Source organism: Bos indicus x Bos taurus, chromosome 16 (assembly GCF_003369695.1).
Source record: "Bos indicus x Bos taurus breed Angus x Brahman F1 hybrid chromosome 16, Bos_hybrid_MaternalHap_v2.0, whole genome shotgun sequence".
NCBI classification, from domain to species: domain Eukaryota; kingdom Metazoa; phylum Chordata; class Mammalia; order Artiodactyla; family Bovidae; genus Bos; species Bos indicus x Bos taurus.
This window is the reverse complement of record NC_040091.1, coordinates 35,178,348-35,205,991: the sequence shown is the minus strand read 5'-3', so window position 1 is coordinate 35,205,991 and position 27,644 is coordinate 35,178,348. Positions and strand designations below refer to the sequence as shown.

Here is a 27,644-nt window from a genome sequence, read left to right as displayed (position 1 = left end):
TCTGATGGCATTGTTCTTTTCTTTATTGTAATTTCTTATTTCCTTAAACTGGCATACAGAAGACTAACATGAAACATGAGAACAGCATCTTAAAACCTTTGTAAAGCATGGACATCTGCCGAGACAAACACGCAATAAAGAAAATAAGCAATCAACAGGCAGAAACACATATAACTTAAATGACCCTGATAAAATGCAAGGATTTGGGGAAAGGTCTTGGAGTGTATCCACTTACCATTTGTCCAATACTGTGGTCCCAGCAGAGATAACTACTCCAAATAACTATAACTGAGAACCAAGTCATAAAAGTTCACAAAGAACCAATACCTTTTTCTTTGCCTGTAGAAGTTCCTGATAGGCACTGGATCTTATAAAACGTGGATATGAATCACTTTTCATCAGTTTGTAAATGTGCTCCTAAAAAGAAATAATGGTTGAAGTGCCTCTTTATTATTTCTCAGGAAAAATCAAATACTGTGATAAGAATGCAACATCTGATTCAAAAACAAATCTGGAATAATGATAATGCTGATGAGAATATTTTATATGCTTATAGAACAATTTAGACCTTCAAATTTATTATTTTATTCAAGGATCCATGTTTAAACTGATGGAGGAGGCAAATCAAATCCAGTCCTTAAAAAAAATGGGATTTAGTTAGTTGACTGTCATCACGTAATTTCAAATCAAGTTGTTGATTTATATAGACCATTAAGATAAATAAATCTGCTATCTCTTAAGATTAAGCCAAAAGAGAATGATGCAAAGTCAGGATTCAATCATTCTAGATACCTTGGCATTTATATGTACTTGGAGGGTTCAAACTTTCCAAATGAATCATCTCATTGGTGAAAATTGTTATGCAAATCTACTTTAGGCCAGAGCATAAGTCCAGAAATAAATTTTGTGATATTTAATTGCTTAACGTCCTAATTTGTATGCATGTTTTGACTTACTCTGAAATATATTAAGTAAATATTCAATAATCCTAATCAGTTTGCAATGTTTTGTTTCGAAGATGAATATTGGTAGACAAAGGAAAAAAATATATTCATTTAATTCAACGTTGGCCCAATCCAAGGAGATTCTGCTTTGGTTTATTGCAGCCTAAGGGAGCATAAATGCTCCTTGCTCATTCTAGTCTGTTAGAGGCAGAGTTCTGAACTATTTGAGAGTATCCTGAATGTCCCAGTGTCTACTTGTTTGGAGAAAACATGTATTTTAAGAGATGACTTAGTTTCCTGGTCTTAAATACACCAGTAATCATTTGTAGTTACTGTGAATCCACTTAATGACATTCAAGATTAATCCTCAGTAATCCTGACATTCAGGCTCTCTAGCCCAAGGTTCGTCTCCAAAAGTATGGTACATTTGGAACTGTATCAGAATTTGTTGTTGGAAAAGTGGGGCGATGTTTTATTTTGGACTCAAGCATTTTGGGATTCAGATCCTATCTTGCTCAAGATTTACCACTTACAAACATGTTAATTTCGACAATTTTATTCACTTCTCTGAGCTTCGATCTTCTAGTCTATAAACTAGAGTTATTGTCAGGATTTGAGGAATGATCAACATTTAGCAAAGTATGAAGGAATGCATAGTAAGTGCTCAAATATGTTTGAGTATGTGCCAGGTACACTTCCAAGTGCTTGCCTCTATTAGTTAATTAAATTCTCACAGAACCTCAACAAGGTTGGCAACCATTTCCATATATATTTTAAATATGAAGTAACTAAAGCACAAAGAGGTACTTGCAATAGGTCACAGGGCAGAGTTCAGAACAGAACCCAGACAATTTGCCTTCAGAATCTGCTTTCTTATTACACTGTATCTCTTCTTAAACAGTGGCAAGAGTTTTTATTATTGTATTTTTGAATATAGGGTTTATAAACCCACAAAAAACTGGGATTAAATAGCTGAGGTTGACTGAAAAAAGCCTATGGTCAGGTGGTAATATTTTCTATAGAAAATTATGCCTTTTCCTTTTATTGAAGACACATTAAGCAAAAATATTTTTCAATGACACAGATAACAAAGAAATGTTCTTTTTAAGACTTTTGGGAAGGTCATTCCAAATATTTTACACATTGTTGACTCTACAAAAATGCTTGAAAGTTTATCTTGAATTGAAAGAAAGATAAAACAGCAGAGAAATAAGCAACAGAATTTTCCTCCTGCTCTCTCTCATGTGTCTCCATAAAATATAATTATTTCCACATAGAAGACCATGGCAGAGCCAGGGTGAATGAATGGGTTTCTGGTTGGCTGTTTCAACCTGTGTTAGTTTCCTGCACAGTGGCTCATTTCTTTTTAAACCAAAGCCAGTGATAAATATATTTTATACTGAGAGTAAAAATAAGAAAGGAATTTTCTGTACCTCATGCTTCATCTTCTATATTTTCTCTTAGTAACATAGCTATTTAAAAAACAAGACACTTTTTAGAGCTAACATTCATCTCTAAAACAGGTTTTAAGAAATTATGAAACATGTTTGTTCAGGTTTAAAAGCCAATTTCAACACATCATTAGGAAATGATATCCTCTTGTTACACATTTATTTTTCCTCTTGAGCACAACATACTTTTTTAGAGAAATTAAAATTACTTCTAAGGAGACAACTTCATCCAGTTTGAGGGAAAAAAAAACACACTTAAATAAAACTATGTCTTAGGAAGTTAATATCTTAATATCAATTTCATTTTTTCTTCTTTTTGTAGACTAAAAAAAGTAACTTGGAAAATTTTAAAATGCCTAAAGTCACTGTTTCAGTTTGCCATCAGAGACAAAACTGGTTTCAGTTTTACATAACTTTAAGCTAATTTAATTTAGTTCTGACTATTCATAATAACATATTATTTAGGAAGGTCAGAATCTCAGATTCTCCATATTAGAAGATAAGTTAAAGAGTTCAAGTATGTGTTACTGAGGTATCAGAGTTGAAACTAAAGCAAAAAGCTTTCAAATATTTAAAATATTTCCCTTCAAGAAATTTTCATGTAAAAACATTCAAATTTACAAAAATCCTCAGGCTTTAAAAACTCTTTCAAGTATCCCCGTTATCTTCTAGATCATTTAGTTGTTTTACATACAGCTTCCTTGGTGGCTCAGATGGTAAAGAATCCACCTACAATGTAGTAGACCTGGGTTTGATCCCTGGGTTGGGAAGATCCTCTGGAATAAGGCATGGCAACCCACTTCAGTATTTTTGCCTGGAGAATCCCCATGGATAGAGGATCCTGGCGGCTACAGTCTATGGGGTCGCAGAGTCGGACATGACTGAGCGACTTAGCGCATGCGCACGCGCACACGCACACACACACACACACACACACACACACACCCCTAAATTGAAAATGTTAGACATAGCCACAGATTATAACGAAAATCAAACAAAAGTATCTCAACGTTCAACTTCTCAGGAGCACATGTGTGATGCAATCTGAGTTCCATCCATGCACCAACCTGAGCATCTTCGAAAGTGTATCGTCCGGGCTCCTTCACATTCTGGGTGGTTTTGTCATAGCTCTTAGAATCCAAGTTAATAGCACTGGGGGCTCCTGGAGCCAGAAACTCTTGCCATATTTCCTGAACTCGAGAGGGAACTTCTCGAATAGGCCTTTTCTTCAGGTCCTCCACTGCTAGCCAGAATCTACACAAAATGAGACATAATCTGATGTCTGATGTCTCATAATCTGACAATTCTTAAAATATTGGCTTATCATATGATTCACAATGAGGTATAAAAATAAGCTAATTTTCTCTGGGGGCGTCCAGAAACAGGCTTCTACTGATTTTTTTATTAGTTGTATTCAAAGATATAACACTTGGGGAAAGGAAATATTGAAAACAATCTTTTTTAAGTGTTCTCTGAAAATCAGGGGCCTCCCAGGGGGCTCAGACGAGGAGCCTAGCAGACTACAGTCCAGGGGTCAAAAAGAGTGGAACACGACTGAGCCACTAAGTCCACACACACTGAAAAGCAGACCTGCCAGGGCCCTGATTCCATACAACCTCAAATTTTTACTGAAACAATGGAGCAGTACTAAAGAACCTTTTGTTAGACAGGAAGATGAGTTTGAAGGGATTTAGGGGGAGTGACACGGATCATCTGACTGAGGGCATAAACTATACCACATACTCTATTTTTTGGATCTTTTGTCCATTTGAGCAATGGGGGTTAGTATGGAGAGGATTTTCTACTTTACCTGGTAAGGGAATTACCATGAAGCTTTACTGGAACGTAAAGAGGCCTGGACACAGATTAGAAAATGCCCTAGCTGGAGAAATCAGGGCAAGTAACTAATTTTAGGCTATTTAATTCCGAGACTTATGAAATGACAGAAGCAGCAAGCTTTCACATGTAATTGTTCAAAAGGCTTAAATCTGCAGAAGCATCATAGCAATTCAGAAGCTCTGGAAAAAATAATATTGACCTACTTCTAAATATAAAATATATATTTTATGTCCTTCTGTATAGAATATAGTCTATCCGGAAAGGAAAGAACACCAGGACATATGCTGGTTGATAAAAGCAAATAGCAAAGTCTAACAAAAAGCCACATCATATTAATGGGTTTCATTTTTTTACAATTTTGCCCTATATCTTTTTGTTTAGACCTAGAAGTAATGATGAAACATGAATATGTATGTCATAATAGTGTCTTTAAACAAACAAACAAAAAGGACACTTGAAAAAGGAAGCACTAGATCTGTTATCCTCAATAGGGGCCAGATGTGATCTTGATATGGACAAGATGACCACAGAGATGAATCACTATAAGCTACAGGGGATTCTCAAAGAGTCTGCTTGCAATGCAGCAGATCTGGGTTTGACATGATTGAGCAACTAACACACAACACAGGCTATAGGGTTTTAACAGAAGTAGAAGGGGATAAGCAGTACCTTCATAACTATTATGTTTTAAACTTAGGGATTAAGGAAAGTTCAAAAAATAAGTAATAAAGCAGTTGAGCTAGAATTAGAATATCAAATATTACTCAATCTAATAATTTTCCAGTTTCTAGGTACCATTTTCTTATGGACAGGAATCAGTAGATAATCCAATATGGACTATATCTTAAATGTTTTTGCTTTTAGAAGGCAAGGGTCAAGACCATTTCCTTTTTAAATACAGGTTCTGACAATGTGCAATCTAATAGGAATGCTATGTGCAATCTGAGGGAGCCTAAGTGTTATAATTGATGCATATTAAAAAGCTGAGACATCATTTTGCTGACAAAGGTCTGAATAGGCAAAGCTATGGTTTTTCCAGTAGTCATGTATGGATGTGAGAGACCACAAAGAAGGCTGAGAGCTGAAGAATTGATGCTTCTGAACTGTGATGCTGGAAAAGACTCTTCAGAGTCCCTCCTTTGGACTGCAAGGAGATCAAACCAGTCAATCCTATAGGAAATCAACCCTGAATATTCATTGGAAGGGCTGATGCTGAAGCTGAGACTCCAATACTTTGGCCACCTGATGCAAAGAGCCAACTCATTGGAAAAGACCCTGATGCTGGGAAAGACTGAGGGCAGGAGAAGGGGGGGGACAGAGGATGAGATGTTGAATGCCATCACCGAATCTATGGACATCAGCTTGAGTGGACTCTGGGAGATAGCGAAGGACAGGGAAGTCTATGGTGTCTCAAAGAGTTGGACATGACTTAAGAGACTGAACGACAACAACAACAAGTTCATTGCAGCGCTCTTTGAACATATGGATAAAAAGAATGTCTGTGTTCTTGAACTAGCAAAGATACACCATTCAAATGACCATAATACAAGGAAGCACACGAGAGATTCTCAAGGAATAGGCACAAACCAGACAGTCTGGGACTGCTGAGCAGGAAGGAGCCCCTCTGCTGGGGCAACTACTGCATTGGAAAAGGGAGTTCTAGGAAAGCTATACAGATGCAGTGACATCTTAAATAGACTTGAAATTATAGATGAGATATCAAAGGGCTGAGGAGGTAATAATAACAGCGCCTACACTGTAAGTGCGGGCTCTATTCTAGGTGATTTAGCTATATTAAAACATGCAATCCCTTCAGCTTTATAGAGTATGTGCTAATATCTCCCCCACTTCAGAGAAAGCTGAATATATGAAGACTAAGTCACTTATTTAAGTTGCCCACTGTGAGTGCCATATATAGGGTTTGTCCCCAGATCTGCAGCAGATGACATTCTAAAAAGCACTCTCTTGAATGCCTCACTAAATGCATCATTCTTTTTCTTATCCTCAGCATAGTCATCATTGCAATGATTTAGTAGAATGTAAAGGGAACTCACTAAAACTCCACTCCCCCCTTAATATATGAAAGCTGGAATATGAGGAATTATCTTAATGTCATTGAGCCTTGATTTTTTTTCATCAGTAAAATGGGATAATAATGCCTATCTCACTGGGTTTCCATTAGGTAAAATGAGATAAATTATGTAAAGGGCACTTTTGAAGTGCTTGAGATATTTTTAGGCACTCGTATTATATAACTCTCATATTACTGAATTTACTTGGTACTTACTCTGTTTACCTGAAAGAGGAACAAGCAAAAGCACACCAAGTGAGAATAGAACTTCTATTTGAGAAATAAGTACTTATCAATGAGCAGTATTTCTTGACTATTTTTTGTCTCAATACCTGAAGTTTGCTCACATGAGTGCCATACTTCCATAAATAGCAGATGCTAAATAAGATGCACTGAGGTGTATTTAGGTGTAATTAGCCCTGCTGGTTAAATGGACTGTTTTGTCTCTCTTGGTCTGTGACACCAGATACCTAGGCAGAAACAGGAAGAGCAGTGGACAGAAGCTTAGTATTGGTTTATAAAAAGCCTAGGATGGCAATTATCAGCAATCTGACTTGTAAAGATGCTTAACTTCTTCTATTCATATTTTGCTTGCCTGTCAAATGGGGCAAGAGTATTAATATTTAAATTTTATGTTTGAAGTGATGATTAGTTGAATGATAACCAGAAATGATAAATATAAAATATGGCATGGCATACTTATAGAAGTAGTGAATATAAAGCATACTATGGTATGGCATACACCGGACTTCCCAGGTGGCTCTGTGGGTAACAAATCTGCCTGCAATGCAGGAGACACAGGAGATGCAGGTTTAATCCCTAGGTTGGGAAGATGCCCTGGAGGAGGGCATGGCAACCCACTCCAGTATTCTTGCCTGGAGAATCCCATGGACAGAGGGGTGAGCTACAGTCCCTAGGGCTGCCAAGAGTGGACACAACTGCAGCAACTAAGCACACACGCACACATGGCATATCCTAGGTGTTCAAGACTTGATAGCTATATCTATCTATCTGTTCTTAGTAGGGAAACAGACTTACAGTATATATTCAAGAAATATATATGTGACTACATAAGAAATATGTAATGGTTCTTTTTTATATAACTTTGTTTTTATTTCAACATAACATGCAATAAAATATTAACAGATTATAATGCTTGAAAAAAAGGACTCTAAAAGCAATTTAGTTCAGATTTAAGAAATCATTCTAATTAAACACAATAAATCTATTTCCAAATGATCAGTTTAGACCAAAATTAAAAATAGTGTTTGGTAGATACTTATGTCTGCTGTCTATTTGCAACATTTTTATACAACCTCTGATTCTTGGTATATCCAGCCCCTATTTTCCTAACACAGCAGGGAAGGACATATACATAGGCCATTTAAATTAAAGGAAGAAATGGGAAAGGGAGATTCCAGGCTGCAAAAATATATACAAGCATTTACCTTTCCATAACTAAACATTTCTTCCATAAAAATACAAAATATCCAAGCTCTATAGAATTAGGGCTGGGACTACTTCAAATGCAATTATTTTTGTATTTTTAAAATATAGGGCAGAAAGCCTTTTGGATGATATTTATACATTTTCATACAATGAAATGTGTAATATTTCTTATATGCAATTATTTATCAGGCAATTTAGTGTGTCATAGGATTATTGAGATAAAAATGGAAATAAGATAAGGCATGGAAAAAATCAGCAGTGATCAATTTCATTCATCAAAGAGAGTTTGCACATGCTAATCTTTTAGTCCCAAAGCCTCTTCCTTTTTCAGCTGGTTATCTCCTTATCATCCAGGTCTCAGCTGGAAGCTATTTCCCTGAGGGGGCTTTGAGTGATCTCTCCCCTTGGGTTTGCCCTTCTCCTGTATTTCTCAGATCTAACACTCATCCTTTTGTATTGCGATCTGTTTTCATCTCTGTATTCACGTGTAAACTGTGCTTCTAATAAAATCAGGAAGGATTTTTATTTGATTGGGTGATAATGGTGAAGTACTACTTATTTATTTCTTTATCATGAAACCCATGATGATAGCACTTTTTTTCAAAAACAGAGAATTAGAGGAAACTCCATAAAAGACTAAAACTAGATTTATCTCTGCTTTATTTTCTAAAGCATTCTGTACTCAATAACTGATGATGTGACCTTATGACAGAAAATATTATTTAGGTCCAAAAAAATCCTTACACCTGCAGACCTCTTGAAACCCTGGTCAATAGGCTTTCAAATTTCAATAAACTTGAAAAAGAATAGGAAGCTGCATCACTGAAACCAATGACAGGCATAATTAAATTTCTCCAGATTCTGCCTGTGGTCAACTTGCTTAATCCATGGGACTTCAGTCAAAATTCTATGTTCTTCTAAATGGTTTGGTTTGGGTATCTATTAAATCTCCTGCAAAGAATGTGATGATTCTGGAACTGCTAAGTTGCAGTGAAAATAAAGGAATGCTGGCAACTTTCTCAAAATGGATTTCACAGGACTGAATAAGTCATGGGAAAGTAAATTAGAGTTCCATTTCAAAAGAATACTGAATGAAAGAACTTGTGGAAGTACCGTTTTATGTAGTGGAAAGTTACTGCTCACTTCAGTGATCTTAGAGCTGTTAAAACCTATTCCAGTGTCTTACATTTAAAAATTTAATTTCCAGGTGCCTCTTAAGTCAGAAAAATTTCAAAAATATGTAAGGATGATGTTTACAACAGATGAGAGGATACACACCTCTCTAGCAGACACTAACAGCTCAATCTGGTACTGCTCTCAACTGCCCTGAGGCTGTGTTTAAGTGTACAAAGTAAATGAACTGCCTCCATCATTTTGTTTCAAGTTATTTTATACAGGCACTCGATTTCTTTTTCTAGATCTTACTTGAGATGCAATACACAAAGAAGACCAATATGATAAATAGGTGATATTTTAATTAAACTACATATGTATTATTGATGATTCTTTGTTTTGCCAAATACTAGTCTGATACTTCTTTATGCAGTCCATTTCAAATGCATCAGATTTACATAGTTAAAAGATCAGGAGACAGTGTAAAATAAACCATTATGAAGAAGTGATAATGTTGGACAAAGTGCTTTGCCTTCATTACATTTTCTTCCTCTATCAAGAGGCAGAAATTCAATAGGTCCATAGCTTCATCATGATGTTGGTGGGATAGTAACTGGTCTGTCGAGTGCAAAATCACCAGACTTATCATAAGAATGTCACTCTTGCTTAGAATATAAGATTCAAACAACATGTCTTACCTTAAGTTTTCTGAGCTGAATTCTGACTCTAGAAATTTAAGGAATTGTTCTCTCCCGACTGGGTCTTTCAATGCTTCATCCATGCCAAAACCCCATCGTTTTACCCTCTGCTGACTTGGTTCTTTGCTATAGAAAACAAAACAAAGCCAAATATATTCCTTTCATTACAAATTCTATATTCTGCTATTACATTTCACCTCAAAATCATATATTCTTTGAAGCTCCCATCTTTAACATATTTTTCAGGGGACAAAAAAAACCTCTGATTGATGACTCTGCATGAAATTGTAGTGAGAAGAAAGTTAGGCATTAATAATAAAGTCTAACATTTATTAAGCATTAAATGCCAAGAGATGGATTCTCTTTTAGATTTCTTCAGCAACTTTGAGATGGGTACTATTATAATTCTTATTTTATAAATGAGGAAGTCAAGGATAGAGGGTTATAACTTTCCAATGTCAAATAGGTAATGTTGCAGACATTCTGATGCCAGGGCTCAATTTCTTAACCGCTACACTACGAAGTCTCATGGTGGCACATTGTACTGGAGGAAAATGCATTGAGAATCAAAAGGCTTACATCCTGGTTTATGACTTTGTTGTTGATTAAATGTGTGACATAGTCCTGGCTGAGTCACAACATTTTGGGATTCCAACTTTCACATCTATAAAACTGAGAACTTATGGATGAAGAGATTTATACTTGTCAAGCATTTGAGAACCACTGAACTGACATAAAAGCAAGAGAAGGTCCATAAATGCAATCTAGCTAAGTGCTGCAGAATACTAAATCCTCACTCTGTGAAGGGGTATGCAGTGATCTTTTTATGACTCTATCAAGATTGGTGATATAATTCTTCTCTTATATAGCTGATGAAAGAAACCAGGGAGTCTTAAATTGTGTTCTAGTTTTCTTAAGAAGTCAGACACTTGTCAGTTTCTCTTAGAGTGTTTATGGTAAATTCATTTTGTTCCAAAACAGAATTTATAAAGGCATCATACTTGTATCGGGCTTAAGTAAGTATGGATTTAGCATTCATTTTACCTGAATAGATGGACCTTTGTGGCTATGTGGATTTTCAAGGAAGCTAAAAACAATGAGCTAAATTTTAAGAACTAAGGATCCTAACTAGTCGACCTTGAAACCCTTGCACATCTGATTTTTTCGTGCCAGTCTTTCTGGAAATGCAAATCTGATATAATACAAACATCTAAGTTTCAAAAACCATTGCCTTGAAGAAGAGCTTTATATCATGGTTAATGTAGACACAGAGTAAAATTACTTTTACAATTAGTCAGCTATAGGATTCTTTTTACATCACTCAAATCCTGAAATAAGTGAAATATTTGGAAGGAAGAGAAAATGTCACTTACCTTGCTTCAAGTTCCCAGAAGGTAGTATCATCAGACAACCATGGGTTAGAAGGATCAGGTGGTGCAAGAAACGGGTCGTATTCCACATACTGCTCTGTGTAACTTAGCAGACTTGAGAAAAAGAGACATTTTCATTTTCTTTAGTTCTCTGGTTGAGGTAAAACTGATCTTTGTAAGGGACACACTATAAAAACATCTGGCCAAGGAATCCTTGCTTGCTTATAGAATAAAATCTGATAGCAGTTTTCATGCTTCTTTGAAGATAAATATGGTTAAGGATTCCATCTTTCCCAATGCCTTAGCAATATGAATTAAAATGAGACAGTTTAATGTCATTAAAATGAGACAAAATGGAAAAGGTCAGTGTATAGAAGGAAGTGCCAAGGAGCAATTCCAACCCTTGGTCATCTAGCCTATCCACAGCAGAACAGATGTTAGCTGAACTTGGAGAAGAGGTTAAAAGGCAATTTTTGTCAAAAGTATTTACAGGAATTAGGTAAAGGGGGAATCACTTACAGCATGCTTTTGGGGGAAAAAAATCTATTTTTAAAACAAAATAAAGGGAGAAAGGAGAGGAAAAACACTGGAGAGGTAAGATTTGGCAATGCCTCAAAGTGCGGAATATAAATGTCTTAACAGATTTAAATGAAGAAAATATGTAAAAATCTAAGCTTAATTCAAATTCTGAAGTCATAAAATAACTTAGTAGTGTAAATGTTAAGAAGAATTAACAGAAAGTTTCAAAGTTGCCAACAAGTAACTTAATGAATTGAGTTTTATTTCTCCTAGCAGGAGTGAAAAGATTCAATTCCTTGGAATTATCTTCTGTATTTGATTGTGGTTGCACAAAGATTGGGCTTCTAGACACCTAAGATAATAATGATCATTCTGTCATTTGAAGTGCAACAAAAGAGCTCTTTCAAAGTTTTCTATGTTCAAAAGGGAAAAGAAAATAATATTTCTTACAGGGTTCCAATTATATCAATTCTCCTCCCACCAGTTCTCTGACCATATTGAACACATTTAATTGTCATCTGAACATTTTTTAATTTATATGGGCATCTTACAATACTTACCTATCAGCAACTTTTGACATTTTTAACCGATGTCTATCTAACTGTATTTGCCAATACTTTATCTGGAAAAAAGAGATAAGCAGTTACATAAGTAGTGACATTCTCCAATTTTCAACTCTAAACTCTAATAGATTGAGTAATTCTAAACAAGAATATGTTCTCAGACAGGAATATTTCAGTCTATAGAAAAAATCAAACATGAGGGCTCTGAAAGAGTTAATAAAAATTAAGCTCTGACGGTAAACACATAACCAATATTGCTTTAGAACAGCAGTGGAGTTGAACGTTCTGCCCACGTCAGCAACATAACTTTATTTTAAAAGTATTATAGAAATTGTAAGCATTTATTCATGGTGATTATCCAAATTAGAATCACATTTCTCCATCAAACAGTGAATTCAGAAAATAAATGTATTTGCTATTTGTTACTATAATTTCAAGATAAACCCTACTTCCTAATACTAGCCCAACAAAAGCATCAATGATATTTGTTTTACTAATAACGTTATCAACATTTCAGAGCAAATTCTCACATGGACATAACAACATGTAGAAATTTAAAACTCTCTGAGTTACTTTTCCTTCAAGGTGATTATAAATATACTAGAAAAAGTATGTATTACATAGTTGGTAGGAAGAAATAAGCAAAAGGTGAAAAAGTCTCATGACAACTAACCAAGAGATTTGATGATGATTTGATATGAGACACTTGGTATTGCCTTTGAAATACTGCAGCCAAAGCTATTTATTTATCAACAGATGCAACAAGAAGCAATTTATACCATTGCTATACCAAGAAGCCATATATCTGCTCATCAGTGCTAATGAGGAAAAACTTCAAGAGGCTTCTAGAGATCAGTACTGCAGAAACAAGATTGAGCACTCTTTTGTGAAGATCACATCACATGATTGGAGGTGGAAAACACATGACCTAAATGTCACCAACCTATTGTCTTCTCATTTTTTAAAACAGAATTATGGAATATAAACTAACTCAATACTGGAGTCATCTGTGAGTCAGTGTGTGTGATTTTTAAAAATTAGAGGAAAAAGGATTTGGAGAAATAACAAGCGAAGAGTTTTAAAAACTATCTCCTTACATTAATACATCTTCAAGAGAATACATATCTTAAAATTACATTTTAAATACAATCCTACAAATCAATTTTTAAAATATCTCCTATTAACATTAACATCTGGTCTTCACACTGGCTACTCGGTAAACCATCTACTCTGTAAACCATTATTATAGGTTGACCCACCTGTTGTTGTAACTCATCTTCTGTGGGAGGTTTAGTTTCTGGTGTGGGTGTGTGGGTAGGACTGTGACTTCTAATATCATTTTGTAGACCATAGACAGACTATATTAAAATAAAAAAGAAATATGTTAAGAGAAAGTTACATTTATATTCACAGACTTTCTAAAAGGTAATTTTGTGTTATATATTCATTAAGGTAACTCAAAACTTTGCTGCATATTGATTAAGCTTATCAAAATTCAAAAGGCACTGCTAGCATAAATGTCATATGAATCTAAAATGAAAGCACAGAGTTTTTGGAAAAAATATGTGGTTGCATTATTAAATGACAGAATAACTGACTATAGGAATAAAACTAGGTAACTGTGACAAAATATGGGGTGAGCTGAGAATACTAATTTGGGAAATGACAGCACAACAGAGCATCTAATAAGTATTAATTTCAGAATAAAACAGAGATGGATATATAATAGAATAAAAATGTAATAAGGCCAAAAGGGTAAAAATAATCTAGTTGTTTTATAGGAAAGGAACGGAGTAATAAGGAGAGAAATCAGGTCAAGAATTCCAGTGCTGATTTTGTCTCTGATGGTATCATCAAAGACACACCAGAATGTTCCCGCTTTCCCAGCTCAACATTGGGCCATTTACCTCACAATACTGACTTTGTCATTTGGTTTCAGTAGGTGCCATTTACAAACGTCAGTGACCCCTAAGGTTTTATACATCTTTGAAATTCTTAATATCCAAGTGCTTCTTTACTATTTTGTCAAAAGGTGAACCCTACTATTTGGGAATGCTCTTTTTTGGGAAAGACCCATTGCTTAGTAAATATAAACAAAAATCTGGGGACTTCAAGAACAAAAATTCATCCCTAACTGAAGGTGAGACATCTTACATGTCAACTCAAGGGAGAGGCCAAGTTACTTTTTCTTTAATATTAAAGCACTGTTACTTTAAAATAAAGAATTTAATGTTAGCTTCTAAGCACTTTTCCATTGGACATGAGGATGGACGAGGACGTGACAAAGTTTCACAAGCCCTACAAAATTAAAGTTGCCAAATAGTGGAAAGAAGCTATTGAAATCAGAAGAGGGAAGATGTTGAACCAAGCCAATTTTCAGGCCCATCACCAACCTTACCAGTAACTCTAAATTTAAATTCGTTCTGTTAACTGACCTGTTTTCACCTAGATTCTACCTCTTCTTAATGTTAACCTTTTGGCTCTGTACCTGGGCCCTTTTCCCTTGTGAGTTCCCACTATTTTGCTCTTAGCCCACCTTTAACATATTTGACTTGCTTTTCTGACTATCTTTGGTAGGTACTTCAATTTTCCCTTTTGACATAGCTCCAACCTCCTTGAAACTCAATTCTTGTCACTGGGCATACATTTCAACCCAAAGACTAGCACACATGATGTCAGTTAATTACTAACTGGACTGAACTAAATGGCTTGGACTGTCTTTTTCTTTCCTTCCATCATTCACGCAACATGTATCAAACACCTATTATATGCTGTATATAATTGTTGAGCATGAGGGATATAGATGTAAACAAAAATAGGTATGCTTCCTCCTTCCTTGGAACTTATGACCTAATGGTTACACAAAGAATCACATAGATAAACATATGATTAAAACTGTGATAAGTATTATGAAAGAAAAGAATGACAAGAGTACAGTACCTGGAATACAAAGAGACTTAATTTTCACTGAAGAAAGGTCTGTATGAACTGCTACTAGCTGTGTTTGAGGGTGATTAAATAACATAACCCTCTGAACTCCAAAGTAACAGTTGAGGTGGGTATTTTAAAATTAGTAAAGTGAAAGACCACCAATTATGAAACGCTTATATTTTCTAATGTCTGCTATTTTTTTTAGTTGTATCATACTAATTTTTGATAAAGAAAATAAAAAAGACATCTAAGGTGTAAACTTTCCATTCTCACTTAACCTTGGTTTAATTACTTAAGGTTCTTTAATAAGAATCTCTAGTTCATGTAAAAAATGTTTTAAAGACAAGACAGCTGACAGTTCTAACAGTGAGTTTGTTGGTTAAGATTTAAAATAATTTAAAAGAGTGCTAGAAAAATACCACAATTTATGGTGCCAAAGAAGTAAAATAATTAATAAATTACCTTCTATCTCTACATTTCTATGATTATTTCAATATACATGCACTTCACATGATCATCATGAAGTTCCATAAAACACCCAAACCATCGGGCAGTGCTGTTTCAAATAGTCTTCCAGCAGCCTGGCCACTGGTTCTGAGGTTACTGGGACATTTCCTTTTTTGTCTTATATGTAAGTAAACATCATGAATTCTCTCTTTCCTCATTCAGGGTACCTTTCATTTTCTGGGGATCAGTAATAGCTTTTAACTTTGATTGTTGGCTAGAGTGAAAATAGCCACAAATAATGCAATTTTATGCTCAAGGCTTACTTCATGCATAAAGGAGGTAAGAAAATTGGTCCTATTTTGGCCAATAAGTTATGAGGATCACTTGCAATGTAAAAGGATTTGCACCTTTTAGAAAACTGAAATATATTAGAAATCTTGGCATAGAGCGGATAGGGCTAGAGAAAAAGAGAAATGAAATTGTCTCAGTGTCTTAATATTTGCAGATGGGGAAAATTAACTAATTTGGATCCACTTTGAGTTTTAATAGCAAAGATAATTACTAAACCAAGATGCTTTGACTTATAACACCTTTTTTTTGTTGTTCCTCAGGGTGCCTGGATTAACACTTTACATATGCAGTACCATCCTAATGAATACTGAATAGGTTATTCATTAAATGAAACAGATTTGACTTTCTACATAAATCTGTTCATATGTGATCTCCTTTTACATCTCAGAAGAGATAAGACAATTCTTTCCTTTATTTTTGGTCAAGGGGAAGGCACTTTAAGAACTAAAGAGTGAAGGAAGTTTCTATGCTTTTTTATGTGGAGTGCAATATCTGGGATTTTTCTAACTGGTGATGGGTGGAGGAGGGGGGATGCTCAGCTCGACTGGAGAATAATTAGGACTATGTCCGATGCCATGTGGAAGAAGCCAGTGCAGAGACAGAGCAGTGAAAGGAGGCTAGAGAAGATTGAGAGAGAAAGTTTGCCAGCGTCCACATCTCTGCATCCAGGAATATCTAGGCTAACTCCCTGCCTATTCCTAAGGTTTTAGAATATTCCTCTCTTTCATCTATTTTGAGCAGTTTCTCTTGCCTGCAAATGTATTGTACTTCTTACTTAAAACACTTTTGTGCTGCACTAAGATATGAATAGTTTATTCTGTTATGTAACACATTAAAATTTAAATTTCCACATTTGGCATATGGAAGTAAAGAAATACCAATCTTTTAAAGTATAAACAGCTACAACCACTGCATTAATAGCAGGAAAACCAGGCATTAATCATGAATTTGCTAACTGTTCTTCCAGGATGTGCACTTTAGCTGTTAACTAAAATATTACATGCCATTATGTTCAAATGCAAGTAACACAGGAAAGAAAGATGATGAGACAGTAAACAACTTGCTGTTGTTTTGAAATGTGGGTTCTACAGTTATAGGAAACGATCTGAAGTGTGGCTGCAGTCGTGTAAGCACAAATGCTTTTGTCATTTTTCTTTATGTTTTGTGTTGTTCTAGGACCTCTTCTAGCAATTGTCATATAGAAGGGTGATCTTATGTGGCAACTTGACTGGACCATGGTGCTCAGATATTGGATCAGACATTATTTCGGGTGTTTCTATAAGCATGATTTTTGGGTGAGATTAAAACTTAAATAAATGGATCCTGAGTAAAGCAGAATATCTTCAATAATGCATTTGCATCCAATCAGTTGAAGACCTAAATAGAACAAAAAGACCTCCACCAACCAAGCAAGAGGAAATCCTGCCAACAGATGGCAATTCTTCCCTGGATCCCTAGCTTGTTGGCCTACCTCATCAGATTTTGGACTTGCCAAGCCTTTTACAATCATGTGAGTTGGTACCTTAAAATAAATCTCTTTCTCTTTCTCTCTGCATACAGATATCTATATATCTCCTTATTTTTGGTTCTGTTTCTCTGGAGAAATTTAGCCATAATACAAACAAAGCCTGACTTATTAGAGTTAAAATTTTAGAATCAGATGAAGAAAATCAGGTACATAGTGCCCCTTAAAATTTGCCTAGATTAGGCTGATTTATTTCCACTTGTGCTCAGTTGTTAAGTCGTGTCTGACTCTTTGCAACCCCACAGACCAGCCTGCCAGGCTTTTCTGTCCATGGGATTTTCCAGGTAAGAATACTGGAATGGATTGCCATTTCTTTCCCCAGGTATTTTTGCTTATGCTTCATTATTATTCCTTCACAGAAAACTGAGGTTATACACTTTACTTATTTCTTTGTATTTTAGTAAAGTATGTTTAAATAAAAAGACAGATTTAAACACTGGTTAGCCCTACCTATTCAAAAGTATTTCAAATCAGATATACATCTCAGCCTTCTTTTCACATATTTGACAAATGTATTTGAAATTAAACACTTAAATACAATGTCCCAAACCCTGATATTCTTCAGGTACATATGCTAAATGAAAAGGAATCCACTTGGTCTTTTATTCTTAACATATATGTCCTTTGTTCTATGACACATAATCACAAGCAATATCATCACAGCTGAATCCCAAAGAATGGAACAGCAGCTCTCTCCACTAAGGGCAGTATCTGCTTTCAAAAATGAAGTGCAGTCCAGGGGTTCCACTTCCTTACCAGCCTCAGTATAGCACAGAGGGAGACCACACAGCTAAGAGAAGGAACAAAGGGCACTTGCCAATTAACAGCAGAAGGCGAAGGCAGTTTCCACAGGTGGCAGGCTGGCCTCTGCCATTTCTGTCTAGACTCTCACAGAACTGCTTGCTCCTGAAGGACAGAACTGTGAAGTCTTCAGAGTATGTTGAAACGGTTTGTTCTTGTTGTCAAGCTATTCATTAATAAAATGGTGTGACAGTTTAGAATCACAAACCATTTAAATGCCCTTGATAACATGACTGAGTTGTGTCCCTCCCAAATTCCTGTGCTGCAGCCCACTCTGATTGCATTTGGAGATGGGGTCTGAAAGGAGGTATAAAGGTTAAGTGGGATCATACGGTGGGATCCTAATCTTATGGAGCTGGTACTCTTAAAAAGAAGAGAAGGAACACTGAGTTCTCTCTCTCTGCCATGTGAGAACACAAGCTGGCCATCTGCTAGCCAGAGAGACAGCTCTCATCAGGAACCAAATTTACCAGCACCTTGGTCTCAGATTTCCAGTCTCCAGAACTGGAAGAAAATAAATTCCTATTGTTTAAGCTCCCCAGGCTGTAGCATTTTGTTAGAATAGCCAGAGCATACTAGCATATATATATATGTATATATATGTATATATATCTCACACAATTTTGTCAACTGTTATATACTAGTATATATATCACATAAATACACACATTTGTTTTGTTTGCTTGCTCAATATGTGTACTCTCATTAAGACTGTAAGTTATGGGAGCAAGGCCATGCCTGTCTCATTTATTTTTGAATAACGAAAGACCAGTACATACCTGGCATAAAGTAGAGATTTGCTAAATCTGCTGATTGAATGGATCATTCCAGTTCCTAGCCAAATATGGGCTAAAGCACAAGTGGTAATAATTCTAAAGACAAACCAGTATGTGACTTAGAGTCCTATAACCTTTTATATAAAGTAACATTGCTGGTGAAAATTAAAGAAAATCCAGTACTTCTCAGTATGAAAAGCTGTATTTATCAGAAGGTGAGAAAATCAGTATTCTCCAATTGTTAAGAACAAGGGTATGTACGCTATCTGCATCCTGCAGGACTTCTGTTTTTCTCTAGTGGTTTTAGTGCTATACAGCTCTGCTATTAGTTCTCTAGTTCTACTGTTATTGATTCACGGGCAATTATGCTACCAACTAGACCAATAGAGTTGAGCTCCATGGTTCCACTTTTTACAACATTTCACTTTGCTATGACAATGTTTTTCTACCATTCAGTGAGGGCTGATGGTATCTGAAGAGCAACACTGAAAACTAATGATTTCCAAGTTTTCAAAAACAATGATGCAGTGTGAAGCACTGGTAGGACACCATCACTTGAGTACAGAGCTCCAGGGACAGTGTAAATTTACTAATCTTTAAGTTCTATCTCATCAATTCAGATACTTTCCTGTGTGATTCAGAGCACATCTCAGCTGGTGTCTATAGGGGAAACCAGACACAAAGTAATATATTTTGACCTCTTCAAAATTCAGGAAGTAGTGAGAAGTGACTTAATGCACTCTGGGGTAGCTGATTGCATGTTTGAATTTGGAACCACAAAGCTAGTCCCGGTACACTAGGCCACGCTGTGAGCGGAGGGTGAGAGGAAGTGCCCAGGCCTGATCATAAGAGAAAGGGGCCAACAGGCTTGCTGCCGTCTGGCTTTGCCTCTTTTTCTCAGAGACATGCTAGGACCAAAAGCTTTTGAGCACCTCACCTGAATGGATTTCATGGCACTTTTCCTGTGGCTTCTTTATCCTAACATCAAGGTAAACAGTTTTAAAAGAACAAAAGAAAAAAAAGGCACGTGGACCATAGTGGGGCCTTTGACTATAATGCTTATTTCTAGGGATGGAAGAAAAAGACATTAAGAAATTAGACTACAGAAAAAACTTAGTACCTGCTGCCTGGACACATATCCCAGAAAACGCTGCATAAGTAAAAAGCTATGGAAGAGAAGGTCTTGAACTCTGTGCAATGGTTTGATCTAGTGGCACTGACCTTTGGCTGTGTCCTCAGAGTGACTACTACAGGCCAGGTAACTTTATGTGCATCATTTTTTATGGAATAAATATAAACCATCTATATTTACCATCTGAGCCACCAGGGAAGTTCAAAACGAATCTGTGTGTGTGTGTGCTAAGTGGCTTCAATCATTTCTGACTCTTTGAGACCCTATGGACTGTAGCCACCACGCTCCTCTGTCCATGGGATTCTCTGGCAAGAATACTGGAGTGGGTTGCCATGCCTTCCTCCAGGGAACCTTCTCAGCCAAAGGATCAAACCCAGATCTCCTGGGGCTCCTGCACTGCAGGCAGATTCTTTATCATTGAAAAATATCTTCTATAATAACTGTCTGAGCCACAGGGAAGCCCAAAGAAAAAAATGCCTTCTATATGTATGTGTTACATTAAAAAGTGTAGGTACTTCGGCTATGTGTTTTCAAAAGATTGTATTAAATGTCATTGAATTCAGGATAGCACTTCGTTTTTGTTACATAGTTCCTCATATAAGAGATCCTAAACCTACTGCCACGATCCTATAGTTATGCCACAAAATTTTGATATTGAAATGTGGTCTTCACACAGTACCTATAATTAAACATCTTTATGATGATGTCTTTTTCTTCAAATTTTTCTCTAACAATGCCTGTCTCTCATGAGTACCACTTGTTCTCAGATAATCTGTATTTATTTTCCCTCATTTCCTGGGCTCTGAAAGAGATACCTTTTCTGCTAATGGCTCTCCTCTCAGCTCTCCTGTCACAGCCACCTCCACACCTTGAGACCTTGGCATGTTTGAGAATCAGGACAGGGTCTATTTCCTGGTGAGAGAGGAACTGACAGAAGTCCAGGGCTTGAACCTCCAGATTTTCTTCTAGCCAAGTAACAGGAAAGAGCAGGGAATATGCTATAAAGGACTCATGAAATGGAAGAAGAGGGTTTTTTTGTTTGTTTTTTGTTTTTGTGGTTGACGTCCTCTAAATGAGACAGGAGGTAGAGGCTCCCCCAGCTCCCTACAGGGTAAAGTGACGAGATTCATTCCCTGTGGACTGAAAATCCAAGAAGAGAGTAGCAGGACAATAAAGTGGGGAGGCAGGGCCCTGCCAGACCACATATTTCTCATTCTTGAAGTCAGGAGACTTCCCTGACCACACATGTGCAGAAAGGCTCCTTGGAGGCCAAAGGGGAATGATGCCAAGGGATGTTCTACCCATACGCCTTTTCTGTGAAATCCATCTTGGCTAAGAGATGTGTGCACGCACATTGGGCGGGGGGGGGGGGGGGGGGTCCTAGATTCACCAAATATGGACTGCAAACCAGGCAAATTAAAATGATTGGCCAAAAGAAACCAGGAAGAATTTCCCCATAAAAGTAATTCAAACTGCCAAGAGGGCGTGACTCAGGGACTCTCCTAAGTCCACCCGTGTGTCTAGTCACATGTAATATACTCTTTTTTTTCCTCTTAATAAATACTTTTTTCACTACTTTCTATCTCAGGAAATTCATTTCTGCAAAGTTGAAGGGGCACGGCCCTTGTCACTGACCACTGGTTTAGTGGCTAGATGCCGTGCTCTTACTGTTGTGACCTGGCCTCAATCTCTGGCCAGGGAACTGAAGCCCCACTTTAGCCACTGCAGGCCGAGGCCACCTGAGATCATACACAGTACAACACATTGCAAGATCAGAACAACAAATGTTGATTTTACCTTTCGTGTTTTGTGTGGATTTCTCATTCTGGATGACTTCTTAATGTCCACTTCAGTGGTATTTACACATCCAGGCTAGAAATGGAAAACAGAGAGACAAAGAAATCTTTGGGTGTAAAGTTTCTGATGTGCACATTCACTCTCCAGGACCCGAGTAAACGCTGTGATGACACAAGCCCCCAGCAGCCCTGTCCAAATGGCCCCAGCCTCTTCTCTGGGCAGTTATCCAGTGAGAAAATGCACTGCGTTCTTTGACATCTTAAGTTTAAAAGTCTTCGGATACCGTTCTAGAATAACTAACAGAGAAACAGGAAAAAGAAATACAAGAGATCTGCATGTGAAAGTGAGTGTTAGCTGCTAACCCAACAGATTCAGAGCAAGGATATCTAGAGACCAAATAAGGTGATGCCCCCAGCTGATATCTGCATTCAGCTTCCCTCAGAGTCTACATTATCTGGATGAGATGACACTTATTAGACGGTGATGTGCATCTCCTAAGTTAGAAAATCAATGGCATTCAGTTGAACCAGCTCAAATCCCAGAGAAATTTTTCTACAGGGATCAGTGACATCCAGTGACTTGGAATATTTGTTTGTCTGTAGACAGAATGTGCAGTGGAGTTAATGGTCAAAATGTGGAAGATGAAGAAAGCAACTGGTAATCAACAGACCATGCTTCTTTTCAGAATTCTTTTCTTTTTCCCTTTTCATAGACAGGTGAGCCCCTTTCAAACAGGGTGGGTTGGAGGAAAAGTTTGGACAGTTTGCTCCTTGATTTTTGACAACCACAGGAATATCATTTTGCCACATTTATTTTTCTGTTGCAAAGAAACAAAGAACTCTAAAGCTTCTTTCTTATTTGGAGAAGAGAAAAGGAGGGAGGGAGAAAGAAAAAGGAAGAGGTAGGAGAAGGAAGAAGAAAAGGAAAGAGAGAGAGGGTGGGAGAGAGAAAACACAAATCAGGAAACAGAAGAAAGGAGATTAAAAATACTTGAGATCTTAATGGAGAAAGGTCCTTCAGTTCAGTTCAGTTGCTCAGTCGTGTCCGACTCTTTGCGACCCTATGAAGTGCAGCACTCCAGGCCTCCCTGTCCATCACCAACTCCTGGAGTTCACTCAAACTCATGTCCATCGAGTCACTGATGCCATCCAGCCATCTCATCCTCTGTCCTCCCCTTCTCCTCCTGCCCCCAATGCCTCCCGGCATTAGAGTCTTTTCCAATGAGTCAACTCTTCGCATGAGGTGGCCAAAGTACTGGAGTTTCAGCTTTAGCATCATTCCTTCCAATGAACAACCAGGGCTGATCTCCTTCAGAATGGACTGGTTGGATCTCTTTGCAGTCCAAGGGACTCTCAAGAGTCTTCTCCAACACCACAGTTCAAAAGCTTCAATTCTTCGGTGCTCAGCCTTCTTCACAGTCCAACTCTCACATCCATACATGACTACTGGAAAAACCATAGCCTTGACTAGACGGACCTTTGTTGGCAAAGTAATGTCTCTGCTTTTGAATATGCTATCTAGGTTGGTCATAACTTTCCTTCCAAGGAGTAAGCGTCTTTTAATTTCATGGCTGCAATCACCATCTGCAGTGATTTTGGAGCCCCCCAAAATAAAGTCTGACACTGTTTCCACTGTTTCCCCATCTATTTCCCATGAAGTGATGGGACCAGATGCCATGATCTTCGTTTTCTGAATATTGAGCTTTAAATCAACTTTTTCACTCTCCTCTTTACTTTCATCAAGAGGCTTTTTAGTTCCTCTTCACTTTCTGCCATAAGGGTGGTGTCATCTACATATCTGAGGTTATTGATATTTCTCCCGGCAGTCTTGATTTCAGCTTGTGCTTCTTCCAGCCCAGCATTTCTCATGATGTACTCTGCATATAGGTTAAATAAGCAGGGTGACAATATACAGCGTTGACATACTCTTTTTCCTATTTGGAACCAGTCTGTTGTTCCATGTCCAGTTCTAACTGTTGCTTCCTGACCTGCATACAGATTTCTCAAGAGGCAGGTCAGGTGGTCTGGTATTCCCATCTCTTTCAGAATTTTCCACAGTTTTTTGTGATCCACACAGTCAAAGGCTTTGGCATAGTCAATAAAGCAGAAGTAGATGTTTTTCTGGAACTCTCTTGCTTTTTTTGATGACCCAATGGATGTTGGCAATTTGATCTCTGGTTCCTCTGCCTTTTCTAAAACCAGCTTGAACATCTGGAAGTTCACAGTTCATGTATTGCTGAAGCCTGGCTTGGAGAATTTTGAGCATTAGTTTCCTAGTGTGTGAGATGAGTGCAATGAGTGCAAACTCAAAATGAGTTTGAGCATTCCTTAGACATCGCTTATCCTTTAGATGTGATTGGAAGTTAGTAGTTACATGGTTGTATTTCCTTTACTTGCAACTTTTGATACAGGATGCAGGGATCTCTGGTACTAGTTAAAATTATTACATTGTATATCTCTGCTCAATTTCTCTATTTTCTCTGCACAGACTGAAAGATCATCAGTTACCCTTGAAAGTGACTCCAGAGAAAATATGAAAGTGGAGAAAATGAGTTTGAGGAGCTGGGAGGATATAGAGGCAAGGGCGAAAGGCAGCACTGATGTGATAGAGAAATAAGTTGTTCTACACAAGCACTGGCAAGCAATAGGGATTAGCTCTTTGTATAATGAGAACCTAGGACATTTTTCTTAGAGACCCTTCTCCTGACAGTACAACCATTGTGACAATACTCCACTACAATGTTGTAAGGGATAAAGAAGTAAATGAAGAAAGCATTTTTCTCTTGAATTGTTTTCTTTGTAGGTTGTATGTGAAATATATATATACTATAATACACTGCCCTGTAAACATTAAGTGAAAGTGAAAGTGAAGTCGCTCAGTCATGTCTGACTCTTTGCGACCCCGTGGACTGTAGCCCACCAGGCTCCTCCGTCCATGGGATTATCCAGGCAAGAACACTGGAGTGGGTTGCCATTTCCTGTAAACATTAAATAAACTATAAATTTGGTTTGCATATCTATTTAAGAATAGAAATAGCACAGCCAAAAATAAGTAAATAAATAAATAATTTATAAAAGAAAAGAACTTCCCTGGTGGTCCAGTGGTTAACAATCCACTTGCCAACACAGGGGATGCACGTTCGACCCCTGGTCCAGGAAGATCCCATATGCCATGGAGCACCTAAGCCTGTGCGTCACAACTTCTGAGCCTGCACCCTGAGCCTGTGAGCCACAACTACCGAGCCAGAACTATAGAAGCCCATGTGCCTAGAACCCATGCTCCGCAACTAGAGTAGCCGCTGTCGTGAGAAGCCTGCACACCACAAGTAGAGAGCAGCCCCAACTTGATGCAGCTAAAGAAAGCCCACACAGCAACAAAAGGCAAACTCAGCCAAAAATAAATAGTAAATAAATAATTTTTTCAAAAACAACAGAAGCAGCTGGTTTAGCACCATGATCTGCTTAGGGGAAGAGCACCCTCCTGTGTGAGACTTATTTACTAACTGACACTGAGCGATTCACTTAAACTTTATCGGCATCAGACTGATCAATATTTGATATTCTGATTTAATTTTCTATGGCTGGTTCTAGTGTAAGTGTACATTAACAAGTCCCCTCTCCCCCACTACCAGCCATTTCATATCCTCTCTCACTGATGATTTTAATATGCAGCCAGTATTCATAGACGCTTGCTCCTTGAAAGAAAATCTATGTCAAACCTAGACAGCATATTACACAGCAGAGACATCACTTTGCTTACAAAAGACCATCTTGTCAAAGCTAGGGTTTTTCCGGTAGTCATGTATGAATGTGAGAGTTGGACCATAAAGAAGGCTGCCGCTGCTAAGTCACTTCAGTCATGTCTGACTCTGTGTGACCTCATAGACGGCAGCCCACCAGGATCCCCCATCCCTGGGATTCTCCAGGCAAGAACACTGGAGTGGGTTGCCATTTCCTTCTCCAATACATGAAAGTGAAAAGTGAAAGGGAAATCACTCAGTCGCGTCCGACTCTTTGCGACCCCATGGACTGCAGCCTACCAGGCTCCTCCGTCCATGGGATTTGCCAGGCAAGAGTACTGGAGTGGGGTGCCATCGCCTTCTCAATTGATGCTTTCAGACTGTGGTGCTGGAGAAGACTCTTTTGAGAATCCCTTGGACAGCAAGGAGTTCAAACCAGTCAATCCTAAAGAAAATCAATCCTGAACATTCATCGGAAGGACTAATGCTGAAGCTCCAATACTTTGGCCGCCTGATGCAAAGCCAACTCATTAGAAAAAGCCCTGATGCTGGGAAAGACTGAAGGAGACGGGGACAACAGAGGATGAGATGGTCAGATGGCATCACTGACTCAGTGGACATGAGTTTGAACAAGCTCTGGGAGATTCTGAAGGACAGGGAAGCCTGGTGTGCTGCATGGGTCGCAAAAAGTCAGACAAGACTGAGCGACTGAGCAACAAAAATTCATAACCATTGATCTAGAAGTGACAAAGATAATGTTTTATAAATATTAAAGCAGTGTGTGTTCATTTCCCATTCAATTTCCATTTCCTTGCAGCCTTCTACCCCTAAGCTTATTAGAGAATGGTAGACACTGAAATTCCTTAAGCTCTTATTGATATATCAAGAGTCAAGCATGACAAGACAGATCACAGAAGATTTTCTTCTATAATTTAAGGAGTGGGATAAATGAGAATGTGATATACAGGAAAAGGAAGGCATGTCCCTCTGTAACTGAGGGGGAAAAGAGAAATAAAGGTAAGACGCAGCATCCGACATGTGTCCTCATTTTCTTCCTCTGGAGAAGAAAGCCCAGGCAGAATGAAAAGAGTGATAGAAATACCCAGTCAATTATGAGGGAGCCTATAATGTGTGGGTTGGATAGCTGGTCCCGCTTACCTAGAAGAATCACCACATGCCATCACACTCAATGTGAATCTTTACAATTGGAGTTGGCAAGAGAGATAAAACTGAGATAGTATTTCTTAGGGCCTGTAGGAAGTAGGCAAGAGATCCAGATTTTGTTGCATGTCTCAGTGGTAAAGGAGGCAGAAATTCTGAGACTAATAGATGGATGGGAACCTGAGGTTGAGACAAGGCCAAAGTGTGCAGGGATTTTTATGTTGGTAGCACAAATGTCTGGAATACAAACTCCAGTGAGCACCCAAAGATGAGATGGTATTCCCATGAGAGCAGTCCCAGGAATAAACTCGACTGACGTATCTAAAGCAGAAATCAGAAAGAAGTCAGAAGTCCTGTGGATGGTTGACCCTTTCTCCACTGTATGAGATCATATAAAAACAAAGCATTTATACTCCACACTCCTATCAAAACTACCTTGCATAGAAGCAGGGAAAGGTGGAAGAAAACAGAAAGTGTGATCACTTACCCCAAATTTACCTAGCAGATGCTTTAAATGATTGCATCATACAGAGCACACACATTGAAGACTATTCTTCCAATGTTTCTGAGATAAATAGGCCAATTAAAAAAAAACAAACACCAGAAAATATATTTTCTATATACACAAGAGGAGTCTGAACTAATAGAACTTGAAAGCTCCTTCTGTTATAAGCTAGAATTCTAAATCAATCTTACTTCATACCAAGTCATACCAAATGGGTATTTATAAATGGCCCTAGAAATTGTGTCAACCACTGAAGGCACGAAGTAGAAAGATATTTTCTCCTTGTATAAAAATGTATCTGACTGCCCTCTCAAAGAGAATTTTCCTTTTCAAAGTTAAAAAATTTTGGTCTTTCAAATTTAGTTAATGAGCCCTTAGCAAACATCTAAAATTCTACTTGAACCAATTTTTAACACCATTGATCAGCAAATTAATGAGAAGTCATAGATCCTAAAAGTAAAT

The 27,644-nt window shown here is 37.5% G+C and overlaps 1 protein-coding gene across 7 annotated transcripts in view; it reads right to left on the bottom strand.

The window, feature by feature from the left end:
• Positions 1–27,644, bottom strand: part of RGS7 (regulator of G protein signaling 7) — a 486,265-nt gene that overhangs the window by 13,075 nt on the left and 445,546 nt on the right. For all 7 annotated transcript variants that reach the window (XM_027564728.1, XM_027564730.1, XM_027564734.1 and 4 more), the window contains 7 exons: positions 21,778–21,852; positions 13,277–13,375; positions 12,015–12,076; positions 10,939–11,049; positions 9,566–9,691; positions 3,463–3,649; positions 328–417 (listed from right to left, as the gene is read on the bottom strand). In XM_027564728.1, coding sequence (XP_027420529.1) covers positions 328–417; positions 3,463–3,649; positions 9,566–9,691; positions 10,939–11,049; positions 12,015–12,076; positions 13,277–13,375; positions 21,778–21,852 — 750 coding nt within the window. The remainder of the gene's footprint in view (positions 1–327; positions 418–3,462; positions 3,650–9,565; positions 9,692–10,938; positions 11,050–12,014; positions 12,077–13,276; positions 13,376–21,777; positions 21,853–27,644) is intronic.